The following is a 27,886-nucleotide window of genomic DNA, read 5'->3' as shown; positions in this document are numbered from 1 at the left end:
CTCGCAAAAAACGTCGGCCCGGAGTGGTTACAATGCGTTGCAAATCCAAAACAAACGAAATTTACTGGAGATGCAACACAATAAAACACAGAAACAACACAGTAGCGCGAGCTCGCTACGCTGCAGCGATAGCTTATTTTTCTGCAACGGCCCATGCCGTTGCAGGTTTTCTTTGTGCCGCGGTCGCTGTTCTGGGCCTGCGATCACGTGGCGTGCGCAACAAACATGTAGTAGCGCCGAATTGGCGACAACGAGTCCAGAGGTGGCTTTGTTGTGTTCTGCCCGCGCAGTGGGCGCGATGTCCATTCATTCTAGCACCAGCCTGAACTCCGCCTAATTCGAAAAATTTTATATTCCCCTTCCAGTTCGAATTACCGAGCTTTTACTGTACTATACTGCTTGTTTTTTTACCGCAGTTGAAGTTGATAATGACGATTTATATTGCATTATTCTATAAACATTGTTAATATTGAAATCGACTATATCAATAATTGTACGTGGATTTTGCGCGAGATCGCAAGTAAATTTCGCCACTCCATGGCTGAAAGTTGAGCCAAAACGTAGATATGACGTCACTTCGGAACTTCCACCACACCGACCTGGGTGACGTTGGGACCGACAACGTATTGAGTCTGGATGTCCTGTAGGAAACAAATAAAAATATATGTATTGTTTAGCGTCACGTACACTACACATTCTCTCACAAAGAACGTAGAACAATGGATATCTTTTTGTAAGACTAACTGCTCTTAAAGCAGTAGTTGATGGCCAGAAAAGATGTAAACAAAGCCGCGTGGACGAGTTCATTACCTTAAATATTTTTTTCGGTCCCTCTCACTTATTCCACGCTAATAGGAATTCCTACGCACGAATAGAATGAAAAAAATTCAAAAAATTCCCTTCACACTTATCTCAGCTGCAAGCTTCCGAGAATTCTAGCACTCTTCAGCCCGGCACTTACGACTCCACTGTGCGAAGCAATAGCGAGAATTTATGTGCGGCTGTTTCTTAGCCCATTCCTTTACTGTAAGGTTGAATAAAATCGCATTCAGAATCCTTCGGAGGGCGTGGTTTCATCTAACCCACCCAAAACACATCACTGTCTCTCTACACTACCAGTACACTTCCAGAGCAATGCTCAACATCTAAATACCATTTCTGGTTTGGTTATTTAAGGGGACCCTGCAACACTTTTTTCACCTTTTTTGCAATCTCAAATGCTTGCAGAGCGTAGTCACCCAACACACCCAATACTTAGATTAGGGGGTCGCAAAGTACCCCAGCCAGAAATTCCTGCTCTATGCCCATCAGATAACTTGGAAACTCGCTGAAAAGGTTTTCCTCTCTTTCACGGTCTTGGCGTTCTTTGACGGCCCGAATTACGTCACTGAGGCCATGTAGAGGCTGTTGGCCGGTTTTCCTTCAGTTGCAGCAATGAACACATTCGATAGCAACTTTAAAAATAAAGCCACAGAAACAAAGCAGAAACGGAATGCGTATCTGGTGCGATGAGCAAATCACGCAGTGCTTCTCCGTGCTATCGATAACTGTAGCTTTCGCAGTGCTTCCAGACGCGAAGGAAAGAATGAAAGCGTTTATCGAAAGTGTTGCAGGGTCCCTTTAAAAAGAAGTGGTGTTATGATAGTAATCTTTGAAGAAAAGAGGAACTCGTATTATAAAATATTGGATGTTAACGTAATGTAAGTGTAGCGGCGACGTTGGTGCGAAACAGGTAAAGTTCCTCCGGCACCTACTATTGGTGTTATAGGGTAGCCGGAGTATGAGCGCGACTGAGTTCTATCGTGTTTTTTTTTTTTCGTAGCCGATGTACACGTGCCGTCATAAATAATTGAACAAGGATTTGTGAATCCCAAAATATTTGTCTTGCGGGATTTATGAAAGCGATTATTGATTGACAGGAAGCTTTTTCTATTATGGAGGGCTCCTTTAAACGCACACCAATGCTGCCAGGCAGTTTCCGGGAAAAAAATATTGTAAACGTACGAGACCGTGTTCCAAATACTTTTTACGGCACCTGTACAACCGAAAATCCAGATTTTTGCTGTAGCTATCCTTAAATTGCGTTCAGAGATAAGCATCTTCGTCGTAGAGAGCCAGGCTTACCCTTCCGCTGTAGCGGTTGTAGATGATTTGGAAGACGATCGCCGTGCCGACCGCGAACAGCGACACCAAAACGACAATCGCCAGGATCAGCGTGTGGTCCTGGCGCCCTCCGACTGCGCAGCGTATAAAGGAAAGTCAGTCAGTCAAAGTGTCTTCCAAGGAAACGTTTCCAACTGCGGACCGAGAGTTTTAACGTCATGCATGCAGAAGACCAGGACAGAGAACTCAATTGCTTGGATATCTGGCTTACTATTGTGCACCGCAAAATCACTGCGAACGCTAATATTCTGCCAGATTAGACCATTTTGGACCCCTTATCACAAAAGCTCCTGTGGCAGGACTGAAAGCCAACAAAATTTTCAATAATTCCGCTGGTTATCCTCCCCGTCAAAAACGTTTACGTGACGTCGCCCGCTCAGTACCGGATTTACACCCACCCTGATTTCAAAACTCCTCTTCGGAAACCTCTTATTAACGCCTTCGTCTTTAGCTCTGTTCGCAGCGATGGTAAACTGGCGCTTTAAAATGTGCTTGACACTGCTGTTCCAGCTTACCGGCCGTGTCAAGCGAGCCTGTGACGTTATCTTATGACCGACACATGTACCCTGTCTTTCCGCTTGTATCGGTGGCAATTCCTGGAAATTGATGTGGCGGTTCGGACCCGAATGGCGCTGAGTGTGAGCAGTGACTTGACTATCAGTTAACCACTGAGCTTTCTTGTGCAACGTCGAAGTGCATAAAAAGGAACGTGAATTGTTTAATGACGACATCTGCTCACACTTGTCCGACTGACACCGTTATTTAAAAAAACTTTTTACAGTTTTCGAGGTGACCTGTCCAGCTTTTAAGGCACCCCTCAATTACCCCTGCAGGAGCTTTTTTTTTTATTTATTCTTAATACCCTCAAGGCAATATCTGTTTCCCTCGTCTTTGCGTTCCCTTGCAAGATGGGATTTAAATTTTCCCGACGGCTAAAGGACGGCCGTTAGAATGCCGTTAGATTCCATCCGTTGACACTTGGTAAATCGAGCTTTCAAAAAGTGAATTTTTGATCCGCGAAAATGCACGCGCTACAGAAGGATTGCATCTTTGAGTCAAGAAAATACCGAAATGGTCGAAAATTCTCACGGCCACCAATCATACGAAATAAAAAACGGCGAAACGCTAAGGACGCAGTATTCAAACAAGTGAGTGAACAAGCAAGGTGTAGGCACTTACTGCAAAGCCGCTCGTCGCTCCCGTCGCCGCAGTTGTTGACGCCGTCGCACACGAACCCCGACCAAATGCAGTGTCGGTTGCTGCAGGCGTACATGCCGGACTCGCAGTTACCGGCGAGGTCTGCGAGCACGCAGGAACGGTTAACGACAGAATGATGCGTTCTCGCCAACGTACAGAACATGTCGATTCATATGTCTGCAAATCACGGTAAGCGCACATAATTCATTACGCTAACAAGCCATTCAAGGGCGCTCGAAGAGCCAACGGTAAGTTCGTATATGGCCGCTTCGACCTTCAGAAATTCTGATACTTTGGTGAACTCGTTTCTGTGCGTATGATACCACGAGTGGCGTCACCGTAATGCACTTAGCCCTGCAGTAAATGCGCAGCCGTGACTCGTAGGGTGTGATTTCGGAAGCAGTGTTTATTCAAAGGCAGGATTATTGGGAGTGCTTAGATGAATATATTGGGCTGGTTGAAACTGTCGTTCAGAATTACCACCGCTTAAAAAATCTCTATAGGGATCGAACAGGTATAAGTCAGTTCATTATGCTTGTTAGAGGAACTGCAAAAACGGCAAGTGAGTATCCCTGCTGGAGCGCAAATGACTGTAATGTTTTTTTCAGGCCCTAATTGGCCCCGTCCCTGAAATATTTCCAATGCAAGAAACGACTGATTATGAAGTTTCAGCTATCTGTCCTTCCCGCGTCCTCTAAGCGGTTAGAGAGCAGCGTACCGCTGTCCTTGTAGCTGGTGACCACCATGTGGATGCGACCGGGCTTCTGCCCGCCGTTGTTGATGACCCACTCCAGTGACATCGACGACGAGGTCGAGCTGATACTCTTGCCCGACGCCTTCTTACCGCACACCAGGTCCGGCTTGTCGCTCATGAACAGCTGCAGGCGATGTCGCAAGAGCGTAACGCACTCATTAAACTCGAAAAAGCCATTAAGACAAATTACAACTTTGCTTACTTTGAAAAACTTGCCTTTGGTAAATCATTAGACTCCATTCTAGCCACTGAAGACCCGTTTTTAACCGTAAAAACGCAGGAAATGTTGACAAACTTTTGAATTTCGCGCTACACTAACGTAACATGGGCAGAGGTGGCGTAATATATATGCCATCACCGGGTATCTTCGATTATCAATCCCGGACCGGGGACGCGATAGGGCGCTCTATTTTCTCGTGCATTTCTTCGGGGATCCCAGTCGAAGTGCAGCCCTTGGTTTGACCGCGGACTACCCGGGGCTGGTAATCGATGATGCCCACTAAACACACAGTTATCATTGCGTTAGCTGCACTTCAGTATTCAATTGATACGATCAAACGGAACTGGAGGTCTGTCTACAATCGCTCAGTCAGGCTTATTGGCGGTGGCTTAGGTCGTCGTCTGCTAAGCGGCGCAAACAAGATTCCTTTACGTCATAGAAGAATCACCGGAAATTTAAGCGACTGGGGAGTCAGTCGGCAGTGCTTAGGCTATTTTCCTGAACATCTCCGTCATTCGTTTGAAGTTTACGATAAAGTTGGTACAGTCGAGCTTCGTTATAACGAAGTAGTATCGGGACAGTTCTTTAGTTCGTTATATCCGATATTCGTTGTAACGGTAGAGCTAAAAATCGGTTAAAACCAATGGATAATTTGGCTCCCTCAAAAATCCTTGATACCAAAATGCACTATTTTCATCTTGGAACCTAGTATAAACAAGGTAACCCTTTTCTTTGTCGTTGCGGCATTTCAAGCTCAATGAACCAGAACATGAAACGGGAAATTACAACCGAACAAAGTTCACTTGACAAAACAGGCCTGTGTTCCTATTTTTTCGGGGAAGGGTGTGATCTTTGTCTGGTGGCTATTCACAGGACTAAGCAGGATGAAGTTTTCGCCATTTTATGTCAGAGAACAAAGGGGCCTTTTCTACTGCGGCAGTTTTGGACGCCTGAAGTTTTTCCAAGTAGCTTCTCAGCCTGCTGTTCAAATATTTCTTCGTTATATCCGATATTGCGCGCGGCTCGCACAGTTTCACTTTCATTATAAAAGACTGTCATTTAAATGAAGCGTGACCAACCAAAGTTCGTATTTAGTTCGCTGTAGCCGATATTTCGCTATAACAATGTTCGTTAGAACGAGGTTCAACTGTATCATGTTATCGGGGCGGGGTGATCGTTTTACGAACAAAATTTGTATTTTTTCTTTAAGGCCCATTTAATTTAGGCTCTACTGTGAAATTACACAGCTATATAGCTCGTCTTTCTCTCAGTATACAACCTTGAGGTACATGTAGCACACGAAGGGCGACTCCACAGTGTCCAGCGTGACGAAGGCGACGGTGAGGCGCGCGTGTGACTCGGTCTGTATCAGGATGCTGCACTTGCTGACGGAGCGCGGGAGCACGTCCTCCCTGTGCGACTTGATCGCCATGCTGGCCTTCTGGTCGCGCAGGCTCAGGTAGTGCGACCGCTGCACCCGGCTCGCCACTCCGCCGCACGCCTCGGACAGGTACACTGGCCGGTTAAACGACGACGACGTTCATTCCCCGTTTCGCAGAAGCAGTTTGAAACAGATCATGACGATGGCGCATAAGTGTTCCTCATTAATGAAGACATCATGACCCCGTTCCTCAAGGGGGACAGTGAGATACACAGGTTTAAGAGGAAACCTCATGATGTTGGCCCCGACTGCCCGTTGTGAAAGCACGCACAGTACTTGTCAAATTTTTCTAAGCCACGCCAAGGGTTTCTGGGCCCCAGAGAATTGAAAGCAAAAGCTCAACGCTTAACTGTGACAGGAAGGTTTTTCTCCGGCTTTCTGGCATAAACGTCTCAATGTCGCTCGAGAGGGAAGCTTGTATTATGAAATTTGTGTGGCATATGCACTTTTGGCAAGGCCAAGAAAATTTTGACAAAGACTGTACATATACTATACGTGAGAATGAATTTTCGCTTTGAAGCCCGGAATTCGGCGTGGTGTTCGCCGTAAATTCAGCACCCACTTCGAGGCTTCTAAGGTGCTCTACGCTACAAGTATGCCCGCTCTCGAAAAGTTTGAGGTGTACGCTATTTACAGATAAGGTGATGCGCGTTTTCCAGTTCAGTAATCTTGCTGTAAGAAACGAGAGGCAGATGTCAACAAGATACTGCGTTCTGTCTGAAGCAAAAAATGGCTTAGCTCGGCTGTGCCAGGATATACATAGCGTGAGTTAAGGTTCAGCTGGTTATTCTTAGCTTTTCTGGTTGTCTAGGATTAGCTTGATTACCATGCTCACTGCTGCTTCAATGACACACACACGGAATGCGCATTATGTGACACATGTATATTTATCAAGTGGCTCCAGCGCAGCGTCACCAATCGCCCCAGAGCTAAGCTGGTTCCACAGGCGCGCGCGGGTGTTGCTGCGACGCATGCACGAGCCACCGGTTCCACAGCCGGCCACCCCTCGCATGATCATCAAGTGGACCGGGTCACCACGTGCGGAACGGATGGCGGCGAGAACGCTGGGCGTGTGGGGTGTGTGAGAGACGCCGGGCAACGAGCAACGTTCTGTGCGCCGTGTGACGTCACCGCTCCTCGCGCATGCGCAGCACGGCTCTCCAGGAGCCACGCGAAACTGCTCAACCTCGGCCAGTGTAGCTCACGCTACAAAATGTTTCTCGATAGTGGTTACTTCGTGTTTTCTTTGTCCTGCGACATTCGATCGTGTGCCTCTGAGCCCACAATCATCGGGCCTTATAAGCTGCGGGATGGTAGTCCCTCACATTCTTGGAGATAGATAGTGGTGGGTTTGATCTAGATCTCACGTCAACAAGAAAAACACCGTGTCACCCGCTTCCCACTCACGTAAAGCTCGCACTGCGCAGAATTATGGGCTGAAGAATTGTGGGCTCACACCGGCGTTCCGACCGGGCAAGTTGTTCTTACACAGCATGTACTCGGCGAGGTGAAACTTGAGACGGCAACGGCGGCGGCTTTCGGTCGTTTTTAGGTCCATTAGCACTTCTGTTGATTATCCGCATTCATGTTATAACGACGCTACCGGCGTTGTCAGCCGATTGTGCATCTTGAAAAAGAGGGGTAGAGGTGTAGAGGAGGAGCCCCGAAGCAGCGCCGAGTTTATAAAGCAGCTTCACCGGAATGAAAACTGGAATGGGGTTTGACATATACGGCTTCGCAGGAAAAAGTAGCCCTGAATGTCTTTCGTAAAGGCATGCGCCACGACATCATTTTCTTCAACCGACAGGTGTTTGTAGCACGCGGCAAAACGCCGTAAGCCCTGGTTATACCAAAGTCCTCGAGGAAAGAACTATCTTCTCTGTAAGATATATTTCGTTAAAAGCGGGTAGAATGTGCTCTGCACTGCAGTGGTAACCGAAAAACACGTCATATAAAGCGAGATTTCGTATCAAGCGACTTCGTGATAACCAGGTTTACGTGCGCCCATCCTTTCAACCTCTGCTAAGCTCTTATTTTACAGCGCGATCTGTTAATGGGATATCCCCGGCATTCGCGTCATCCGTCACCGAAAGGCAGGCGTGGAAGAAACTTTTCCCGATTGCGGCGCAACCGTTGGCGCCAGCGGAACGATATTTGGTCCCCGCATGCTACTGAGGAAGAAGCAAAGTTTGACGCTCAATCCGCTTTGTTGATTCAGGCGAAATGCGAGTAAAAAAAGAATTGGCTTCAATCCACGCTTTGTAGGTGGTTGGAAATCAACGACGCCCACAACAATTGCCCATGTGACGTCACTTGAATTCACACACGTGGCTCTACAACCAGAGATCTGCCTGCCGTTACCTAGAATTCGCGGGGGCGGCGTCCCGAAAGCAGATGCGTCGACCACGGCCGGGCTAGAGCGGCGCACGCCGCCGCTGTAGCCCGGACGTGCGTCGGCAGAAAGAAAACGGCGAGGAGCGTCATTCGAAGGGTGAGACAGCGGAACCTAGCCATCCTGATGTGCTAGCTTGGGGCTACACCATCGCGGTACACAAGTGGAGACAGCGAAACAATTGGGCATGTGAGATTAGTGATTCCCATTTATACCGATTTAGACTGACTAGTAAGTTTGGAAATTGCGAGAAGGCTGAGGGAACTCTTATAATCGATATTTATCAGAACCAGTTGCTACTTTCGCCTTTTTTAATACCTCTTAAAACACAACAGAGTTGGTATTCATTAACTTAGAAAACGGAGTCCCATTCGTGGCAAGCAGTGCGCAAAAGGTAGCGTTTGTCTATCGGCCAGATGACTGCATGTGGTCTCTACATTTTGTTTTCCCGCCCTGCAAACCAATATTTAACGTATATTTTCCCTACGACCACTTAATTCCATCGTGTCCGGCATTGTCTGTCTTCGCAAGGGCCACTGTCTGCAACTTGTTTTTTCTGGCGAAAGTGCGGTTCGTGATGCAAACTATTCACTGTTCCCGTGTTCGTGTGAATAAGTTGCATCGTATTTTTGCTATTTTAATATGGAATTCCACATGGGAACGCACGAGCTGAAGTTCTCTTTTTCGAAGAGTGAAGCTGGGAGGGCTCTGGCTATCGCATATATACGTAAAGCAAATTGTTAATCGTTTTATGTTCTTGAGGGACTCAAGCGACACTTGTTTGCGAAGTTTTTTCCAAGTTGCACTTACCAATGCTTTACCGCAGTTCATCGTTTCTTCATGCAACAAGGAATGGCCTACAATTAAAGGATATCTGAAAGAAGTAGTTGACGCAGTTAGATTCCTTTCTGTGCGGTTTTCTTTGGAGTATTTCTCAAATGTTTCGAGGAGAGGTCTGAAAAAAGATCTGAAAGAAATTCTCTTTCCTGTAACTCTGTATCGAGCAGTCCAGAGTGAAAGCTATGGTAATCCCAGCCTCTGTGAAAGCCTTCTTTTTTTAAATTGCACACCAACATACTACTTGTGAAAAAATGGATGGAAGAGCGAGGTGCTTGGAACAACTTGTGCGTCATCTGTCAAAAACTTGAAACTACAGAACATGTCTTTATAGACAGTTGTAATGCCATTTTCTTCTGGGACGTCCTGATGAGAACCCTAAAGAAGGAGTATCCGGTGACACCCTATAGAATCAGGTTCCTCAGTGTAAATAATGAAGACGATGACCCGCATGACATGATTATGCTTTTAGGATTGCATAGCATCTGGCGTTCTCGAATGGCGGTGCGCCATGCGGATGTCAATGCGCAAACCGTGAGCGCATATTTCAAAGAAAAACTATCTGTGTGAGTTGTACAAAGTGGAAAATCCTGACGCTGAAATCTTGCCAGTGCTTCAAAAATTTACATCATTTGATGTTTGTAGTAGTTTCCGCCAGCCAAAACAGGGTAGGCGCTTTTTATTACATCGTTGACTTGTAAAAATGTAAAAAAAAGGAAATAAGGAATGCAAAGAATGGTCGAGCCCAATGGGCAAGACGACTGACACTAATTCTGTCTGGTCTACCAGACACAGGCTCGAATCCTGCCGGTGCCTGTGTGATTTTTTGCGATTGTAAATGCTATGCGCACGGACGAGGACGGACATTGTGCGGTCCTAAGGAACTACGCACTTAAAAGGTCTTTCCCACATTTGCGGGGGCGGATTGTTTTGCTGACGTCGCTCACGCGGCAGCCTCCACCCTCCAATGTGGCAGTGCAACGCCGGCACGTGCGGGGAGAAAAGCACAAAGAGAACAGAACTCCAGCTGGCGCAGTTTCAGTCAGGAGGCGCGCGAGCACTGCGAAGGCGGGAAATTCGAATTGCATGGGGTGGTAACAGTGAGCGGATAACGGTGGTACAGCCCAATAAGGCTAATCACTGCTCTGCACTTCCGACAGCTTTCACATTGAGTGGAACGGCTTTAATTTTTTCACCTTGATCTGAACTTTTTTTTACTCTGCATTGAAGTTTTCTTTCTGCTTAATTTATCTCACGGTATGATACCACAGCGCAGTTTTTTTTTTTTTTTTGCCTGAAACTGGTTACAGCCCTTACGCGCTTCCTGCAATATTTCCGCGAACTTTGATATTTCAATTCCCTCGCACAGCGTCATTGCACTAACAACAATCGAGAGATAAGCAGAGCTCTTGTTTGAAAATGTGTTTTCTGCGTCTGCAAGGCGATTTACTCAGTATATAATACTGCTTCGCAGAAGTTTTGGATGTCTGAATGGCTTTGTAGGCTTTAAATTGCCTCTGCCGAACGGACAGGCATCCCTGCGAACTTCAAAGTGAATGCTCACAAGTTACGCTTAAGGTCATTTTCGCCTGGGATGGAAACGATGTTGTGTGGGACGTTGTTTTAGGGCTGCGTCTACTCTCATGGCAGCCGTGCCGGGAAATTCTCACGGCAGTTTACATAAAAGCTGACTGGCCTAAAATTTGCTAAATATATTACGTCCCAACCTAACCTAACATAACATAACCTCACCCAACCTAGCGTAACCTAACCGAACACGTCATAACCTACCCAAATCCAGCCCAACTGCGACAAACCTAATCTTACCCAGCCCAACGACTCAGAACACAACCTATACTAAACGTAATTCAACCCATTCTAGAAGTCACGTGAGTCAATCTCTTGATCTAGTAAAAACCAGAGTAAAAAGTAGTAGTATTAACGAAATCATGATGACCGAAAAATTCTTAAAGTTAAAAAAAAAAAACACCGCAATATCGGACTCGAACCTAAGCGTTCTCGTTTAAAACCAAGTACCACGTACACCGCAGCGCTACAGGGGCAGCTACAAACACGGCTTTTTAGGGAATATTTATCCTATAGAATCTCCGCGGAGCGTGCTTAGCCAATGAGAGGCGACGGCCGTGAGAAATTTCTGACGGTAATTCTCACGGTTGCCGGGGTAGTAAACACTACCCTGTTTTAGGGCAGCCCCACCCGCAAAAAAAGATCCGCAAATCACAAAAGATTGCAAAAGGTAAAAATTGTGGCACCCGATGGACTCGCGTCCTTATCTGTACTCTGCCACAGCATTGGAAGAACTGAGACTCCAGTGAAGGCGCAAAGTCGCGTGTGCATCGACGCGAACTTACGGTCGCGGTAAGACACCCCGTATTGTGGCGGCGATCCCGCTCCTCGATTGGATATGTTGTTTGCCCTCTGGCTGAGAAAGCCTCCGCGCAGGCGCATCCCTGGGTAATACGGCGGGGAGGCCGCCGCGAACCAAACCAGGCAGGGCAGGATCGCTAAGAGGGCCATGGCGGCCGGCACGGCGCGAGTTCTCGTTCTCAATCACGACAATGGCGTCCGCAGCGAGCCATCGAATAATGGTGATGACGTTGACGACGACCATGGTGATGATGGCGGTGGTGCTGGTGGTGGTGGCGACGATTGTGCAGTCACAGACTTTGTCATATACCCACAAGAGGGGGCATCTTTAAGGTGATAATGTTCCTCGTGATGATAATTCCAAATTAAGGTAATTAGGTCGAAACTAAATTCCGACTGAATGATGGCAATTAATATGTGCTCTGAGAAATCTCTCTAAAATATTTTTATACCTTCATGTCTTCGTTCTCAGCCGCACAGTTGTGTACATATATAAGGGAGATTGGATGCCACGATACGCAGTATTCTCTTGGTTATACTCGACGCAACGGGTACGAAAGCTCCCCCAACTTGCCTAACCTGGGTGGATGCATCTCAATGGGCAGAGAGGTTGGACTACAACGTTTGCAGATTCCTTAGAGTAGATATTTTCATACGGATTTCGGACTGCAGCGCAGCCATTTTTTAGACATGTTTGGACTTGCTCTCGCTGTTTGTATAGTACCGCGGGATGCCGCTCAAGTGGTCCTATTTTCAGATTCCCTGTCTTGTGGTTCCGGCTCTTCAAACTTTATCTGATTAGTCCCTATTTTTTGTACAAGCCTTTGCCGATTCCCGGACATAAGAGGGAAGTATGTTTGGCATAAGCTCCAGATCACCTTATGCCTGCAGGTCAGAGTCAGGAGTGCCTGGAGACATATATGGGGCCTGTGCAATGGCGCCCTTGCTTGCTATCGGAGTGGAGCTGACCACGAAAGACGGTCAGCCAACACTTGATATTGTGAACTCATTTGCGGCCTAGCAACGCCACAGCTTCCATGGCAACGGCGTAGCGCAGAGATCACCCCCGACACTTCGCATATGGGTAGCGTGTGCCTGTGTGGGCCAATGATATGGACATAGGCTTCGTAACGAGAGGAAGAGAGGAACCCAGGTTCGTTCGCGACCAGAGGAAGCAGAGATGTCTTCGAAGCCTCTGTTTTGGTGCTTGCCGTCGCATCACCCGTTACGTTGTACTGCGGTGGCTAGATACCGTGAACCCGGACGAGCTACGACGACAAGCCGGGCCCTTGTGGTGATACGCACTTAATAACAATACTGAATGGCAGGACGTGCGAGTTGTGCGTGTGTGCAGTGCTGAACGCGGTGGCCGTTGCAGGAGGCTCGCTGCCCGTACTGCTGCTGGTGGTGTCTGCGATGATGCACGTGCTTCCAACGCCCACGGCCTGCACGTTCCCGCAGATCGTGCTGCTGCCCGTGTGTAAGCGATGGCCGCTTACACGCCGGTACGCCGGCGTGTTTCCAAACGCTTCACTGCACAGAGCACCCACGTGAAATGTGTGATGTCACTGCGCGCGCTATTCAATTTATCGCCTGCTAAATGAAGCCGACCGTTCGGGCTCTGTACTGCTTCGCGCGAGTCTATTTCTGGTGCCCTGGTTTCTGGGATTTTTCCCGTACCTTTATATCGCGTTCCGTACCTGCAGTGTCCGTACCAGGATGTCCTCAATAGAGTGTGTAAAATGTGTGTTCAACCAGGTGTTAAAACATTTTTCTTTAAATTACACACTGGCACGCTCCCTGTTAAAACTTGGATGAAAGACCGGGGTCTGTTTATAGCTTGGTCGACAGACTGTCGGCTCTATTCTCGACCGGAGACAATTGATCACTGCTTTGTAGACTGCATAGATGCTGTCTTTTTCTGGGACATTTTACAGCGAACGCTAATAAAGGACATGGTATTACGCCTTTTTCTATCCGATTTTTGCCATTCGACTATCCTGGTGAGCCGCCTTATGACATGTTTGTGTTGATTGGTTTGTCCAGTCTGTGGCGATGCCGCTTATGTGATAGGCATGCTGAGCCACCAAGATCAACTAAGTCATATTTCCTAGGAACTGCGGCATTTGTACGTAGTGTGTATGATTCGCATGACCTGACTGGTTCCCTCTTTTGAACGCTTGTGTGGGTTTGCCTGAATTTTGATGCATTTGTGCTTCTGCTAACTTCAGTGTATTCTTTTGTTTGCTTGATTATGTAGTCCTAGTACTGGCACGTCTGAGCGTATTCTCCCATGTAATAAAAAAAACTCTGTGGCCTTGATGCAGAGTACTGAGTATTGGTGCTGACTGCTTGGGTTCGAGCCCTAGCAGGTCTATCTCTCAGTGTTTTTTTTTTTAATTGCTTACTTTTTTATTTCTAAATTTATTTTTTAACAGAAATCACCGTGTTGTTTTTGTTAATAATAGTGATGTGGTTTGTTTCAGGTCGCTTTATGTTTGGGGAGCCGCCAATGGCGACATTAGTTGCCGTTCTGCAGAGCGCGCGAACAGACATGTCACGTGGGTGCTCTGTGCAACGAAGCGCTTGGAAATACACCGCCGGTACGCTGCGCTTATCACACTGCTTCACCCGCTGCCATTCTGAACGAAGCGACTTATTCTTATCAATGCCCTGTAGACAAGTGACTTGATTCGATTTTGAAAGCCACGTATATGTTGCTTTTTAACACAATAGACCACGATAGACCCTGCATTGTCATTTGAGCAGGATTGAGTGAGAGGTTCGTGGAAAAATTGAAAAATACTAGCCGTGATAAGCAACGCCCCGCAAATCTCACTTTGCGAATTCTCCAGGAATTTTATAGAAACACCTAAAAAAGACGCCGGGTAGTCAGATACATAGAAATAAGAGTTTTGAGTGATTGATTGATTGTAGGGTTTAACGCACCGACGCAACGCAGGCGATGAGGCGCGCCGGAGTGGAGGGCTCCGGATTAATTTTAACCACCTGGGGATCTTTAACGTGCGCCTAAATCTCGTACACACGGGCGTTTTTGCTTTTCGCCTCCATCAGAAAAGCGGCCGCCGCGGCCGGGAATCGAACCCGCGACCTTGTGCTCAGCAGCGCAACGCCTTAGCCACTGAGCCACCGCGGCGGGTAAGAGTTTTGAGTGTTATGCTTAGATAGGATGCGATCCGAGCCGATTCGGAAACAAGGCCGCGTAGTGGAGAATTTAAAGAACCAAAGAATAACATTGGCCTGTAGGAGACAAAGAAATAGTTTCGCCGGACACGACGAAGGACCGACGACCAGGCAACCATCCGAGTAATCAAGCGGCTACCTAGAGATCCGATCATAAGTAGGGACGGGCGGAGCGATGAGGAAAGAAAATACGGAAAAGTAAACGTACTCGGAGGATTCCCAATAGAAGTAATAGGCATTGTTTACAATGGGCATTGTTGTAATAGGCATTGTTTACAGAAACCGCAAGATGCTGCCGCCGAACGTGATGATCCTAATCTACCAGTCTTTATTTTATTCTCACCTAAACTACTGTCACTTAGTTTGGGGCACTACGACACAAGAAAACTTACACAAATCGCATGTCCTACAAAAGAGCTTCTTACGCGTAATGGAAAACCTTCCTCGGTGGCACACAACAACCGAACTTTTTGCCAAGCACAAAATTGTGCCTGTAACTAAATTATATGACTATCGTCTGTGTCATTCCTTCAAGCGTGAAATTAAATATAGTACATTTCTACTTCGTAAGATTGCTTTGCTAGAGCCGCGAAAACATAAGCAGAACAAGAAATACAGATATATATAACGTTCAAACATACCGAACAAGTTATGGCGCGCAAACCCCGGAAAACAACCTTCCGCGACTGCTCAATAGCTTCGCAGCTAAAAACACACCCCTTGAAAGATTTACAAATAGAGAGTTATTATCATTTTTTCTTTCATAATTTATGTTATCTCTTTGTGTACTTCCTTTGTGTACTTCCTTTGAATATGTGTACTTTGAAAAAGTGTACTTCAAAGTGTACTTTGAAAAAGTGTACTTCCTTTGAATGTCTTCTGTTCTTTTTTTGCAAATACAAACCATTGCAGCTTTTTATTCCTAACTTTTTGTTCCACTGTGCATCTTCTTTTTTCATGTTTTTTTTTTCTTTTTCTTTTACTTTTCCGTAGTAGGTTGTAACAAGGCTTAGAAATGGTTTCCCAGTGTTCCTGTGTATTGGTGTTATGTATATTTGGTTGCATTTTCTTTTTCTCATCTTGACCCTTGCTGTCCGCCAAGTTAGGGGTCAGCAGCTTCAGTCAAGCTGTTTTTTGGAGCGTTTACTGGAGCTTTCTTTTGAGCTTTTGCAGCTTTTACTGCGGGCCCCTGTCATCATGTAATGATGATGAAATAAACGTATTGTGTTGTATTGTAAGTGGTGGAGGTTTTAAAAAAAGCGTCCTTGCTCTTTTTCATTATATGATGGTGATAATGACGACGACAATGGTGATATTTCGGCATCTTTATCCCCTCTTCACTGCCATTCTGCTAATCCAGTTCGTCCGCTCACCTGGCCTGTTCTACCACGCCGCTGTCCTGGTAATCCACAGCCAGAACGCCCGCATCCGGTCCGGTCGCTGCTCCTTGACCTCGCCGCGCTTTGGCTACTAGCCACCCTGTATCTGACCAATATGGTCACGACGCTCATTCCGCATGCGTCCTCCGGGCCAATACCAGACAAGTGTGCCAAGAGAGATCAACAGGGTGGTCGCTGCTCAAAAAAGAATTCGCCACGAACACACCGAGCACTTCATAGATCACTCGTCTGTTCAAACATGGTTCTGGATTCTAGGCTTCTGGCTTTGGGTCGGATACATCTCAATTGTTCTTGAAATGCTGTGGTTTGTTCTGCGTACTGCTAGCGTTAGAAACTTGCAGAAGTTACCTAGGTGCACCTCGTCCCGCAAGAGTGAAAGGGTACGTTCTCTGTATCGTAGTCATTCTCTCGCAGCCTATACCAGAACCCATTGAGGATCTACCCTGTCATGCTCTGCACTGGTGTACAAAACCTACGTCTACAGCCTCCTGCTGCCGTGCTGTCTTCCTCCCCCGCCCCCCTCTCCGGGCTGCCGGCCGGCCGCAAGAATTTATACCAGATCCTTCAGAAATCCGTAGTGCACCTGTATATACTGTCAGAGTATGAAACACTGTCGCAAACAAAATCATGCGCACCGCGGAACGCCTTGCGCAAGGAACTCGCCGACCACGTCTATATCGATCACGACACGTCCCGCACCACGGTAACGCACTTTATTAGGAAACGGCGCTACAGAAATACCTCCCCGAAAACAACAATATCCGGCTTGCCGTTTTATTTTTTGCCACAAGCACTTATCGCCAACATGCGATAACCGGCAGCCTTGCAGATTCCGAGGTGCTACTGTGTAACAATTCACTGGGCTAGTAATCACCGGCTGAACATTTGCGGCGCGGCCGTTGACGACCGAGCCCGCCGAAGTCGCACGTTACACTTGTGGCGAGAGCACGGCTCCAAACGCAGAATACGCGCTTCAAAAGGTAACTGTTGTTTCATGATCAAAAGTTTATACCTGCTATTTGATCGTATCGTCACGCTGCTGCGACACACTAAGGATGTCAGTGCCTTCAGATGGAATACGTTGCTATCGGCAACGAGAAACAGGTTGTAATAACTTGCATAAAGAACTTATATGCAGCGGATTTAGCATTTTCCCACAAAACGGCTTTTTCATCTCACGGAAAGCCGCAAGTCGTGAAACAGGATATTTCATTATGTCGTATCAATGACAAATCGGCTGCATTTTAGGCGTGTCATTTTGTGTGTGCTGTGTTCAGCCCACAAAACCAGTACACCTCAAAGGCTTGCAGGCATTACAAGCCTTCGGTTGCACGAAGACATGTACTTCTAAGACGAACTGGAGGACGAAGACGTGCGTCAATTTAATTCATTTAATTCTCATAGGCCCTGCCTATTTCTACTCTAACGATGCTCGCATTAGCAAGATGCTCAGCAGTCGACTTTTCGGTTGCGTTTTAGCCAATTCCCTTTTTGAGCATGCGCCAGTTTCGTCGGGAGCATCATCAGTGGCATTTTCTAAGCATGCTGATTGTAGCTTTCCTCAGGCCACGTGTAGAGTGCGATCCCGGCATGCATCAGCCCTCACAGGGAGCACCCACCGCGAGACGACGAGGTAACAGTGCTGGCAGAGAGCTCAGATAAACAAAAGACGGGAGCGATTCCAACAATGTTGGCGGCTGATATATACACCAAAGATCATTACGCGCTCTGGTGGACCTGCCACCACGAAACAAAGGCGCAATCATCTGACACAAAATTCAAACAGTGTCGCAAACAAAGCGCGCTGTGGCACACAACGACGTCACAATGAACATGTGCACTTGAAGTTTCCGAGAAGAAGAAGAAACAATCCGCATCAAACCCGCCAACTCGCGCACTTGTAAACAAAAGTAACGACAGGGGCACGGGGAAACGATTCGGGGTGGAAATCGGCGACATTTTTAGCTCTGTGGGATGAAGGCTGCAAGCGAAAAAAGAAGACGACGCGAGGCGGAACAGCTGTGCTATACAGTAACAGAGAAGCGCGCTTACCATGTCGTCTGTCTTCGCGTTAGTTCCTTTTAAGTTTCAAGCGTGCAACGGAAAACATTGAACACACGGAGCAAAAGGGGAGAAAATCCATGGCAAAATACCGTTTTCTTGGCCTAGGGCTGGCCCCGCGAAGCGGGCGAGCGTACAAAATATCTAGTTTAATTCGTCGCGCCTCCCGTTGCGTTTGTTGTCGGTTTTGTTGTTCTCTTTTTTTGCTCTTGTCGGTCACAAATGTGCCCTTTTTAAACTGCTCACTACAAACAGCAAGTCTTTCTTTAACAGCCACGCACACTTGATCACTTGAGTCCTCACACACTGTTTGTGTCGTGGTATAGACAGCGTCTCCCTTGGGACACTCGCACGGCGTGACGTCCGCGAAAGAGGCCGCCTGTGGCGTCCGGGGTTAGCAGTGGGGCCCCCGTCGACCAGGCGGGCTCCTTAGTCGTGGATGCGTCGCAGCCGAGGGGCGACCTTGGACATGAGAATGTCGATGGGCAGCTTGTCGTCGAAGAGCGACGGCGCCTCGAGGATGATACATGCGGAGCCCACGACGCATGTGAACGTGAACAGCAGCAGGAATAGGCGGTCCAGGACCATGGCCACGTAGCGCCAGTCTTCGATGACCTGCGCACCGACCGGGCACCGTGTACGTATACGAGTGCTTGTAAACTCCCTTGGATTACGCTCGCAATGTCTATGTTGAACGCTCTGTCAGATGGATGGAAATAGAGGAGCTACAAATTGCGCGTGCGTAGACGGCACGAATATTCCGCCGCAATAAATGTCAGGCCACATACTCCTCAGGTAGAGGAGAGCTACAATCCGGCGGCCTGCGTCCTAGTGAAGCGAATTTAGAAGCCCACAATGTGCTCCAGGACCAGAATATACGTTTTCCAGGTAAAACATGCCAGAGGATACCAAACCAGGACGTTCGTATTACCGCTTCCTTACTCTGCTACTAGATCCACTAGATGGCGCAAGCTGTCCTAAGGAGCAGTAGTTCGCACCTGAGGATTAGAAACGGATTGTATTGTAGGAAAGGTGCCACTGTCAGTGCTATGAAGTCTTCGTCGTCCGAAGTTCAATTTCTCGCACGCTTTCGCTTTTTCAGCTGGTAAGAATAAGTTGAGGGATCCTCTGCAACTTTTTTTAAGGTGGACGGTCGGGTAAGTGTTTGTACTTTCTGAACTAGTTTTTGCGTTCGTTTCTGTGCAAGTTTTTTTTTTTTTATTGCAGAAGCCATGTGTGTGGCCAACACGGTGCTATTAAAAAGTTGTCATCAGCGGAAGCTGTAATTCATGCGAAGTGTAGTATTGTACCCTACTAGCCCAGCCCGGCTCATATACTGGAATCCCGCCACTACTATACAAGGTACCCAAGGCCTGAAAGACAGCCCGAAGCTCAAACGGAGTAAGCATTCGAAACTCGCAGGGCAAGCACGCTTACTCCAACTAGTAATCATCCCGTCATTCGCCTTCTGTGGGACAATTTGCAATGCAATCTTCTCTGTTATTAATCAGGGACACCATGCCACCCAGTTCCGAGTCTGTGAGATGCCTTCCACCTTTAAGCGCTACTTTCAGCCACACCACATAAAGACAACGATAGAGTAGCCTGCAAAAGCTGGAACCAAACATAGAGACTGCCGCTGCTGTGGCACAGCAGCAGCGCCCCTGACCTGGTCGAAGTGGTCGGCGTTCTCCATGTGCTGCGCGATGAAGCGCACGTTGAACACGGGCCGCGCCAAGTCCTGCTCAAGCAGGGCACCAGGGTCGACGCCGGCGTCGGGGGGCGAAGGCAGCGCCCGCGGCGAGGCGTCGTCCCCGCCGCTGTCGGGGGGCTCGGCCGAGTGGTAGGCGCAGAGCGTCAGTTCCTGCGTCGTTTGTTACACGGGTCAGGACAGCACGGTGCCACAATCCACGGCAAACCGTATACTCGAAGAAGGTGAGCCTGGAGTAGTATGCTTTAGGATGGAAGACCAGCTTTGTCTTTTACTTATTACGTGTGGGAGCGCAGCGCTCGTCAAAAGGTAGGCAGTTCAATGCTCATGAGCAGGCGTAAATGGGTACAATGCGACAAAAAAGAATTTTCTTTGTGTAACGCGGTCTGCCAACGGGGCACTGCTCCCCTCCAGGAATCATGGACTCGCGTTCCATTTACTCTTCCGTGACGTTAGACAAGCGGAAGCATCGCGTATGGTAAACAAATCCAGCGCTTCAGTTCAGTGCCTACCGACCGGGAAAGATGCGAAAATGCGAGGTTCGTACAACAGTTATTCCCAGCTTCTACCAGGGTCTAGCAGAATCGCATGTTACCCGCGTAACACTTGTGTTCCGTGTGCACGCGAAGCGTACACTCTGGTGGATAAATACAAAAGTAGTGCGGCTGTGCGTTAGCACTTCGCGAGGCAGTGGTGGGCAGTGTGGCTTTCTGCAACCCAGTAGGTTAAAACGACGCCAACAAGATGTCGTCCCATGCAGTATACTCACCTGTAGTGGCGGCGGCGGTGGTGGCGGCGGTGGCGGCGGCGGCGGCGGCGGAGGCGGCGGAGCTCGGTTGTCGGCGGACGGCGTGGCATCGAAGCCCATGGCACTGGCATCGTCATCGTCATCATCGTCTTGGGGCCGTTTCATGAGGAGGTAGCGGGGCAGGAGCTTGAGGAAGACGTGCTTGACCCAGGGCGCCATCTTGTGCGTCGCGGGCGAGCGGAAGTTGACGTTGAGCACCGCGATAGTGACGAAGACGGAGAGCGAGACGAGCACCATGGTGAAGAGGAGGTACTTGCCCAGCAGCGGCACGGCCAGCGAGGTGGGCGGGATGATCTCGGAGAGCAGCAGGAAGAAGACGCCCAGCGAGAGCATGATGGAGATGGAGAGCGAGACCTTCTCGCCGGAGTCCGAGGGCAGGTAGAAGACCAGCACCGAGAGGAAGGAGATGGCCACGCAGGGGATGATCAGGTTGACGGTGTAGAACAGGGTTTTGCGCCGCAGCGTGATGTTGAAGGTGATGTCCGGAAAGGGCTCCTCGCAGCACGAGTAGAACTTCTCCTTGCGCCGCGCGGGCACCGCCATGATGTCCCACTCGACGCTCAGGTAGAACTCGCTCAGGTCGATGCCCACCGCGATGTCGTTCGAGTCATCGCGCTGGTGCTTGTGCTTCAGGTCGACCTGCAGCGGGAGGACCACCACGGGAAGAGAAGATTAAGCCTCTGGCCTCCTCGGACAACAAAGCAACGCCTCCTGGAGGTGCTGCTTCTATTCGGACTTCCCCGTAACTGGGGCGTCCAATTGGGCATTTCAAGCGTTACTGGGAACACCTTGCATGAAGATACCTGCTCCTCCCATATCATCAGCAAAAGCTGGGAACTCTGAGAGGATGTAGAGCACAGAGAGGAACGACATCACAACATTATTCTTTAAGAGGAAGCGCCCTACGACCCTTGGGAGCTCTAGGAAAGCCTATAGCAGGTATTCTGTTACAGGGACGCGGAATCCAATTCGACTGTACACAAACGCAGAACGCGCTGAGGATACGCACACTGCGATACAAAACTGGGATCATTCTAAGTGCTAAAGGTGAAGTTAATATTGTTAAAAAAATTACGATGTGTCATGCCTTTCCATGCCGCTTAAAAAACAAATATATGGTGCTAATTTCACCTTCTGCATTGAATAAGTGTTTTATACTAGTTAATAAGTTTATTTTCCACCCACAATATATGCAGTAACGAAGTGAAGTAGCTTCCCTCTTGTAATGCTCTTTGCGCTTTTGCAAGCTTTAGACGGCAAATTTATCAAGTTTATCAGTCGCTCTTCCTCTCGTGCCTTTGGTGTTCGTTGCAGTAATAGTAGCCTAGAGTATCTAATAACTGACCCTAGAGCACCTGTCTCGCGTCCAGTTGAAGCACGCTGGGAGGTAATACTGACCGTGTATCCGTCGTAGGTCCAAGATCCAAACTTCATAAAGCAGGTCTGCTGGTCAAACGGAAAATACTGCACGTCTATTTCACAGGAGCTCTTGTAAATGGCCGGCGGCTTCCAGATGACGAGGCCATCCGAGTGGAGAATGGCCTTGGTCATGATGGTCACCTCGTAGTTACCGTCAGCGCTGGTCAGGAAAACGCGCGCCAAGAAACAAAATAAAACGTTAATGAAGATATCAACAGATTACTCGTTCATACCACCATATTATACTTTCTATACTATATATCTCTCTTTCTTTCTCTCCCTCTACACACACGCACGCACGCGCACACACACGCACACACACACACACACACACACACACGCACGCACGCACGCGCACACACACACACACACACACACACACACACACACACACACACACACACACACACACACACACACACACACTAAAATGCTAGGCCTTAATTTCAATGATCATGTCAGGCGTTTCGTGCAAAGTTTGTGTACTTCACCACGTCCAACATTTGCGAAGCGTTTACCCAAACCACATGCGGTATACCTCAGGGTGTTTTGTTTTTTTTTCAAACCGTGTTGTTGGACAAGCTGACATATGACCTTATTTACGCCCTTTTCTTTTTCTAACGCAAGTTGTATGCGGTAATACGCGGTGCTCAAGCGTGGAACTTCATTTTGAACGGGAGTTGAGGCGTAAATTCGACGCGGACCCCTCCAAAATGCCCAGTGGAAGTATTCGGACACAGGAGGCTTCCAGCAAAACGTTTCCGCGGTGGTCCCAGTAATAGTTATACCGCACGTTCTTACGTTTGTAACATACCATGCCGGTTGTGACGACATTTAGCGTACGACTTTTAGCGTACAGTCTGCACTGTCCGCACCTTTAGAAACCGACAAAGGTCTTTTGGTCTCACTGGAGCTCGCTTTCTCCTCCGTGGTTTTAAGATTCGCATCACAAAGAGCCGGCATGTGAGCGTCTAAGAGCAACCCACTTCCCTCTACTATATAGGTATGGCCTCTCCGTGTGCTTTTACTGTTCCGCCTGCATATAAAACCTATGCTCCTCAGTTTTAGCTGGTACCCAATCGACCTTCAATTTAATTTGCTTGATTTTGTTTTACTTTAGTCACCGCCTTCTTTTTACTTTATTTTATTTTAAACTGATTCCACAGTTTCTGCGTAGTGCCAGGAGGCTATACTCTGCTTTCCACTCGGCTCGATCAGTGCTCACTTGTTGTAGAGGACAATGTCCGGAAGCCAGATCTGTTCGGCTGGCACGTGGACCTTGGACACTCCGCCGTATTCCTCGGGGTCCCAGCGGAGCTTGTAGTCATTCCATTCCTGCCGAGAAAGCAGCGTATCCAAGAAACATTACATACGCTAAGCTCAGAATCAGCCAGTTGGAACAGCTCCCTCAAAAAAGAAAAAAAGAAAAAGAAACTAACCTCACGTCGCAAAACTTATGCTGCATCAGCTGGGAAACTAAAATAAACACCGGTCCACAAGCCGAGATTTTCATTTCAGTATAACCGTTGTAACCACTCTACGATAAGGCGGAGCAGTACATAAATATCGTGTCCCAAAACTTTATTTGAGGTGGGTTGGGGGGGGGTGGGGGGAGGGGAATCCACATTTGTGCAAAAATAAATGCTAAAGACGTCACCTTGTTACGTTTACAGGCTGTTTTATTGACAGCCTTTTTCGTGAGTTTTTCTAATTGGGTTCTCGTCAGAGCTGCTCATAAATCTTGTAGCACTTGGTGGAGGAGGAGGAGGAATAAATGTTTATTCCACGAGCGCTGGTGCTGCTGTTAGGGCACCCGCCCGGTGGGGGGCGTCGTGGTGAGTGTAGAACGCGACCATAAAACACTCAGTGTAGCGTGCATCTGTCTCTAGGTTGTGTTGACCGCTCAGATGTGCAGCGGCTTGTCTTAGTTGCCATTTTTTTATTCTCTTGGGTTTTATTAGACCTCAGCCTTTCTTTCCGACTTGATGACTGACTGAAATTTTGCGGCATTTTTATGATAAAATTTTTTTAGGCCATGACAATGTTGAGAGTATTACGTCAAGTCATGGTTTTTAACGTGCGTTCATGCTATTCAAAAATTTCTGACCTCTTTCTCTCAACCTCGCCTTTGCTTCGCCTTCTCTATGGCTTATCAAATCACTGAGGCACCATCCCGTTCATTCTCCCCTATTTTCTCCATTCTGTCCTGTGATCCTGGCGTCTTCCCCTGTACCTCATCTTCACCCACCTTCTGTTACTACTCTCCTGATCCTATCCATTATTACTACTTTCTGTTTTATCCATTCTCATTTTCATCTTTCGCATTTTTCCTGCGTTCGTTTTCTTCTATTTTATAAAGTTCTCTTTTTAAGCGAATACAAGAGCCCTTTCATTTTTTTAGGAGCCACCGCAGACCTTCTGCCCAGTGTAGAGACAAGGAGGCTTTACCTCATAGACATCATCCTGTAGGTGAAAAAAGCTTTACAGGCAACATTGAGAACAAAATCAGCGCAGTGGTGAAGTGGGTGCTACTGAAGGGAACTCTAAGCTGTTGTAAATACACGCCGCAACAAGTAGGCCGAAAGGGGGCTTTCAGTACCGGCGCATGCGCATCTGTATCTTTAATAAGAAAATCGAGAAGTAGTGGAAAAGTTCGTTCCCTGGTCACGGATGAATTGATCGGCTACTTGGCCTCTAAACTTTATCATGAAGGTTCCATTCCCCGAAATGTATTCCGCGGCAAGGATCGCAGCATTCGGCCGTGCTGCTCGTGCAAAAAAGTCATGCTTGCCCTTTGAGTTCTGAGAATGCGTGTGATGTCTGTACCCCTTATTTTCTTTCGTTGTTCGTTCGTTCGTTCATTTGTATTTTTTTTGTTTTTTTGTTTATCTGTCTGTCTGTCTGTCTGTCTGCTTGCATGTTTGTTTGTTTGTTTGTTAGCTTACATGTTTGTTTGTTTGTTTGTTTGTTTGTTTGTTTGTTTGTCTGTCTGTTTGTTTGTTTGTTTGTTTGTTTGTTTGTTTGTTTGTTTGTTTGTTTGTTTGTTTGTTTGTTTGTTTGTTTGTTTGTTTGTTTGCTTGTTTGTTTGTTTGTTTGTTTGTTTGTTTGTTTGTTTGTTTGTTTGTTTGTTTGTTTGTTTGTTTGTTTGTTTGTTTGTTTGTTTGTTTGTTTGTTTGTTTGTTTGTTTGTTTGTTTGCTTGCTTGTTTGTTTGTTCTCCCGTACAAGCACGCGTGCGTATGCGGTGTGCGTAGTGCGAGCGGAAGACGCCTGCAAACTATTGGAGACCGATAACGTGCACTCCGTTAGATCTATGACACAGCAACACGATGGCCGGATACAGTTCCAAGTCCAGCGACACTGCATTAAAAGTATTGGTACACTACCAACTGTTAGCTCGGAATCAGTCTGCCTTATTCTGCTCCGTCTAGATCACTAAACCCAATGACACGAGTGAAAAGTTCCGTTTAGCTTGTACAAGGTACAGAAGTGTGACTTGCATATTTATATCTATATCTAGGCCATGTTACTTACCTGTTCAACCCAAACATTTGTTGTCATTATCTGGTTCTTGAGGTTCTGCAAAGGAAGAAAATGATGCATAGGCTAGAAAAAAACACACCAGAATAATTTGATTAAATATTCATAGTTACGTTCACAAACAACGGTAATCTAAAAAATCGTAAGTTTCTGTAGGTGTTCTAAGTAGACAAAATAATTATGCCCGCCCAAATTTTTGAAAGATCAGTATTGCGGTGGTTTCAAAACCGAGATATAGTTCATCGAGGTAATTTTTACTCGCGTAGGTGTGACGTAAAATGACACTCGGTTTCCTTCTAATTCATTTTTCATACTGCCACATCTACTCCATTTCTTTTCATCCCTCAAAATTATCACCCATCCCCCGCAACATGTTTAACTCCCCCGAACAAGATTCGTATACGGCTTAATAGTAAGTCATTTTGAAGTGTTTTTCTTCGTGAAGAAAGAATCCTTGTAGTTTCGGCCACTGTGCTTGCTTCGTTGCCTACTGCCACTCATACCAGATAACTTCTGGGCAAACGCCTTCTTTGCAAAATTGTCATAGCCTTTTTTTAACGAGTTATTTTTGTCTTAAATGTCTTTTCCGCCTCTGAAATGTGTAAGCACGTCCCCCGATTTTTTCTCCTTTTTCACACGTTCCGACCAGTGGCACTGGCGACGCTCTCGTCCGGTCGCAGTGGTAGAAGGAAGTATTGAATAATAACATAACAGCTCGTACATATTCGGGCCCGCTCATATATGGCAGTGTACTGGGCATCACACGCAGCTTTATAAAATCATAACTTGTCCTGGTGTTCTACCCACTAATGGACTGCGGCTACCAACTTGCATAATTGCTAGCTATGTACCGGCTTTTCCCGCATTTCTTGACGGAAAAACCACTTTAAAAGCATGTATACAAAGCCACAATTTAACTAGGTTGGCGCAACAAAAAGGATACCAACAGATAATGATACAACACAAACACATATCGCATTTCGGTAGAATGCGCTATAATTATGGTATCCTGCCTCAGTCCTCTTTGAATATTGTACACCCCATTCGTGAATCTAACACCTCGTGCTATGATTACCAGGCTGTTAAGCGAGCTAACTTAAAAAAAATAAATTGGTTAACTTTTCGATAACTCCACGCTTAGCCATTTCAACCACAGCGCGCGCAAAAAAAGGTCGCGAGCGAGCAGGTCTCCGTAATTCAAAAGGCTAGCCTAACACCGAACGTGAGTTGCCTCTACTGCTTCCGTTTAAAGTACGTCAGAGCTGGTTAAGGTGAACCGGCCCATTGAATATCGAACAGCAATTTATAACAGGCCGTGTTCTCCCGCAATGCGCAAAAAACGTTTCTCATCGCCGTCGGTATGCATCCCTGCACACGTTTATCGTCTGTGAGGTAGATATTTTAAGTCCTCTCCATGGCATCAAGCGCAAAATATTCCCAAGATTAGTATTCTAAGACGAGCCAGATGGGAGTCGCCATTTTTACTTGCGGTTGGTCAGTGACAACGTCCGTAATTGTTCACTATTGATAAAATGGTAACGGTCAGTTTCAACTCCTTCATCGTGTCTACCTGCTTGGCGATGTGTTTTAGAGATTTTAAACTTTATTTAAGCTACTTAAAACTGTTTTTTGCCTGAATCCGCAAGTTAGGAGAGGCATTCAGGTAGGCGTCAACCAAATACGCAGCGATTGCAAATGGCGGTTGGCATCCGCATGAAGGAAATAGGTGCAATCGTTCCCGTGAGTACGAGCACGTCAAGGTCGCCTACAGCTCATGCGAAGTCCTTAAGCGTGCGCACGATCCGCAGTGTGGCTGTCGGGAGGGAAGGGGCGGATGGGGAGACGGGGGCCGATCGATGTGGCGCCGCGGCCGCTCACCACGTCGATGAGCTGGGATAGCCGGAGGCCCATCTTGACCGTGAGCCGGTCCGAGTTGTTCCCTACGGGGCGGATGAGCGAGCTGTAGCCGTTGATGAGGTCGTGGTAGAGGCGCTTGGTGTCCGCATTGGCCGCGCAGCCGGGCGTTCGCCAGCTGAGCAGCGCCACGATGAGCGCCGACAGGCGCAGCCGCCATGCGGGCCCGGCCCCGGCCGCAGCCGCGGCGGCCGGCGACTGCGGCACTGTCGTCGTCCTCGACGGGGTCTCGCCCATGGCCCTTCACATGTCTTCCGCGTGCGGAGTCTGACGACGGCGGTCGCTGGGCGCCCGTCTCTGCGATGCCGCGTCCGCTCCTCGAGCGTCCGGGAGTCGCCGGCTACGCCCTCCCTCCGCCCTCCGCATCCGTGCTGCCTCTTCCGGGATGCATCCCGGCCCGCACAGGGAACGACGGGAAGAAGAGCGGCCGAGCGCCGCC

General features: G+C 47.7%; 2 protein-coding genes across 2 annotated transcripts; both read right to left on the bottom strand.

The window, feature by feature from the left end:
* Positions 1-572: 572 nt before the first annotated feature.
* Positions 573-11,542, bottom strand: LOC144146260 (uncharacterized). Its single transcript, XM_077678222.1, has 6 exons — positions 11,377-11,542; positions 5,614-5,849; positions 4,079-4,238; positions 3,343-3,462; positions 2,125-2,237; positions 573-641 (listed from the first exon to the last, which is right to left on the bottom strand). Exons 1-6 carry the CDS (start codon positions 11,540-11,542, stop codon positions 573-575), a joined length of 864 nt encoding a protein of 287 aa, XP_077534348.1.
* A 5,114-nt stretch (positions 11,543-16,656) lies between these two features.
* On the bottom strand, positions 16,657-27,886 carry LOC144145276 (acetylcholine receptor subunit alpha-like 1). The gene is made up of 7 exons (XM_077676829.1): positions 27,412-27,886; positions 25,528-25,572; positions 23,221-23,330; positions 21,975-22,155; positions 20,538-21,215; positions 19,727-19,921; positions 16,657-18,672 (listed from the first exon to the last, which is right to left on the bottom strand). The coding sequence occupies exons 1-7, from the start codon at positions 27,682-27,684 to the stop codon at positions 18,487-18,489; spliced, it is 1,668 nt and encodes a 555-aa protein (XP_077532955.1). The 5' UTR covers positions 27,685-27,886; the 3' UTR covers positions 16,657-18,486.

The sequence above is a fragment of the Haemaphysalis longicornis genome, unplaced genomic scaffold (genome assembly GCF_048455015.1).
Source record: "Haemaphysalis longicornis isolate Haplotype H1 unplaced genomic scaffold, Haemaphysalis longicornis Haplotype H1 scaffold_7, whole genome shotgun sequence".
NCBI classification, from domain to species: Eukaryota; Metazoa; Arthropoda; class Arachnida; order Ixodida; family Ixodidae; genus Haemaphysalis; species Haemaphysalis longicornis.
This window is presented reverse-complemented; position numbering and strand designations above follow the sequence as displayed.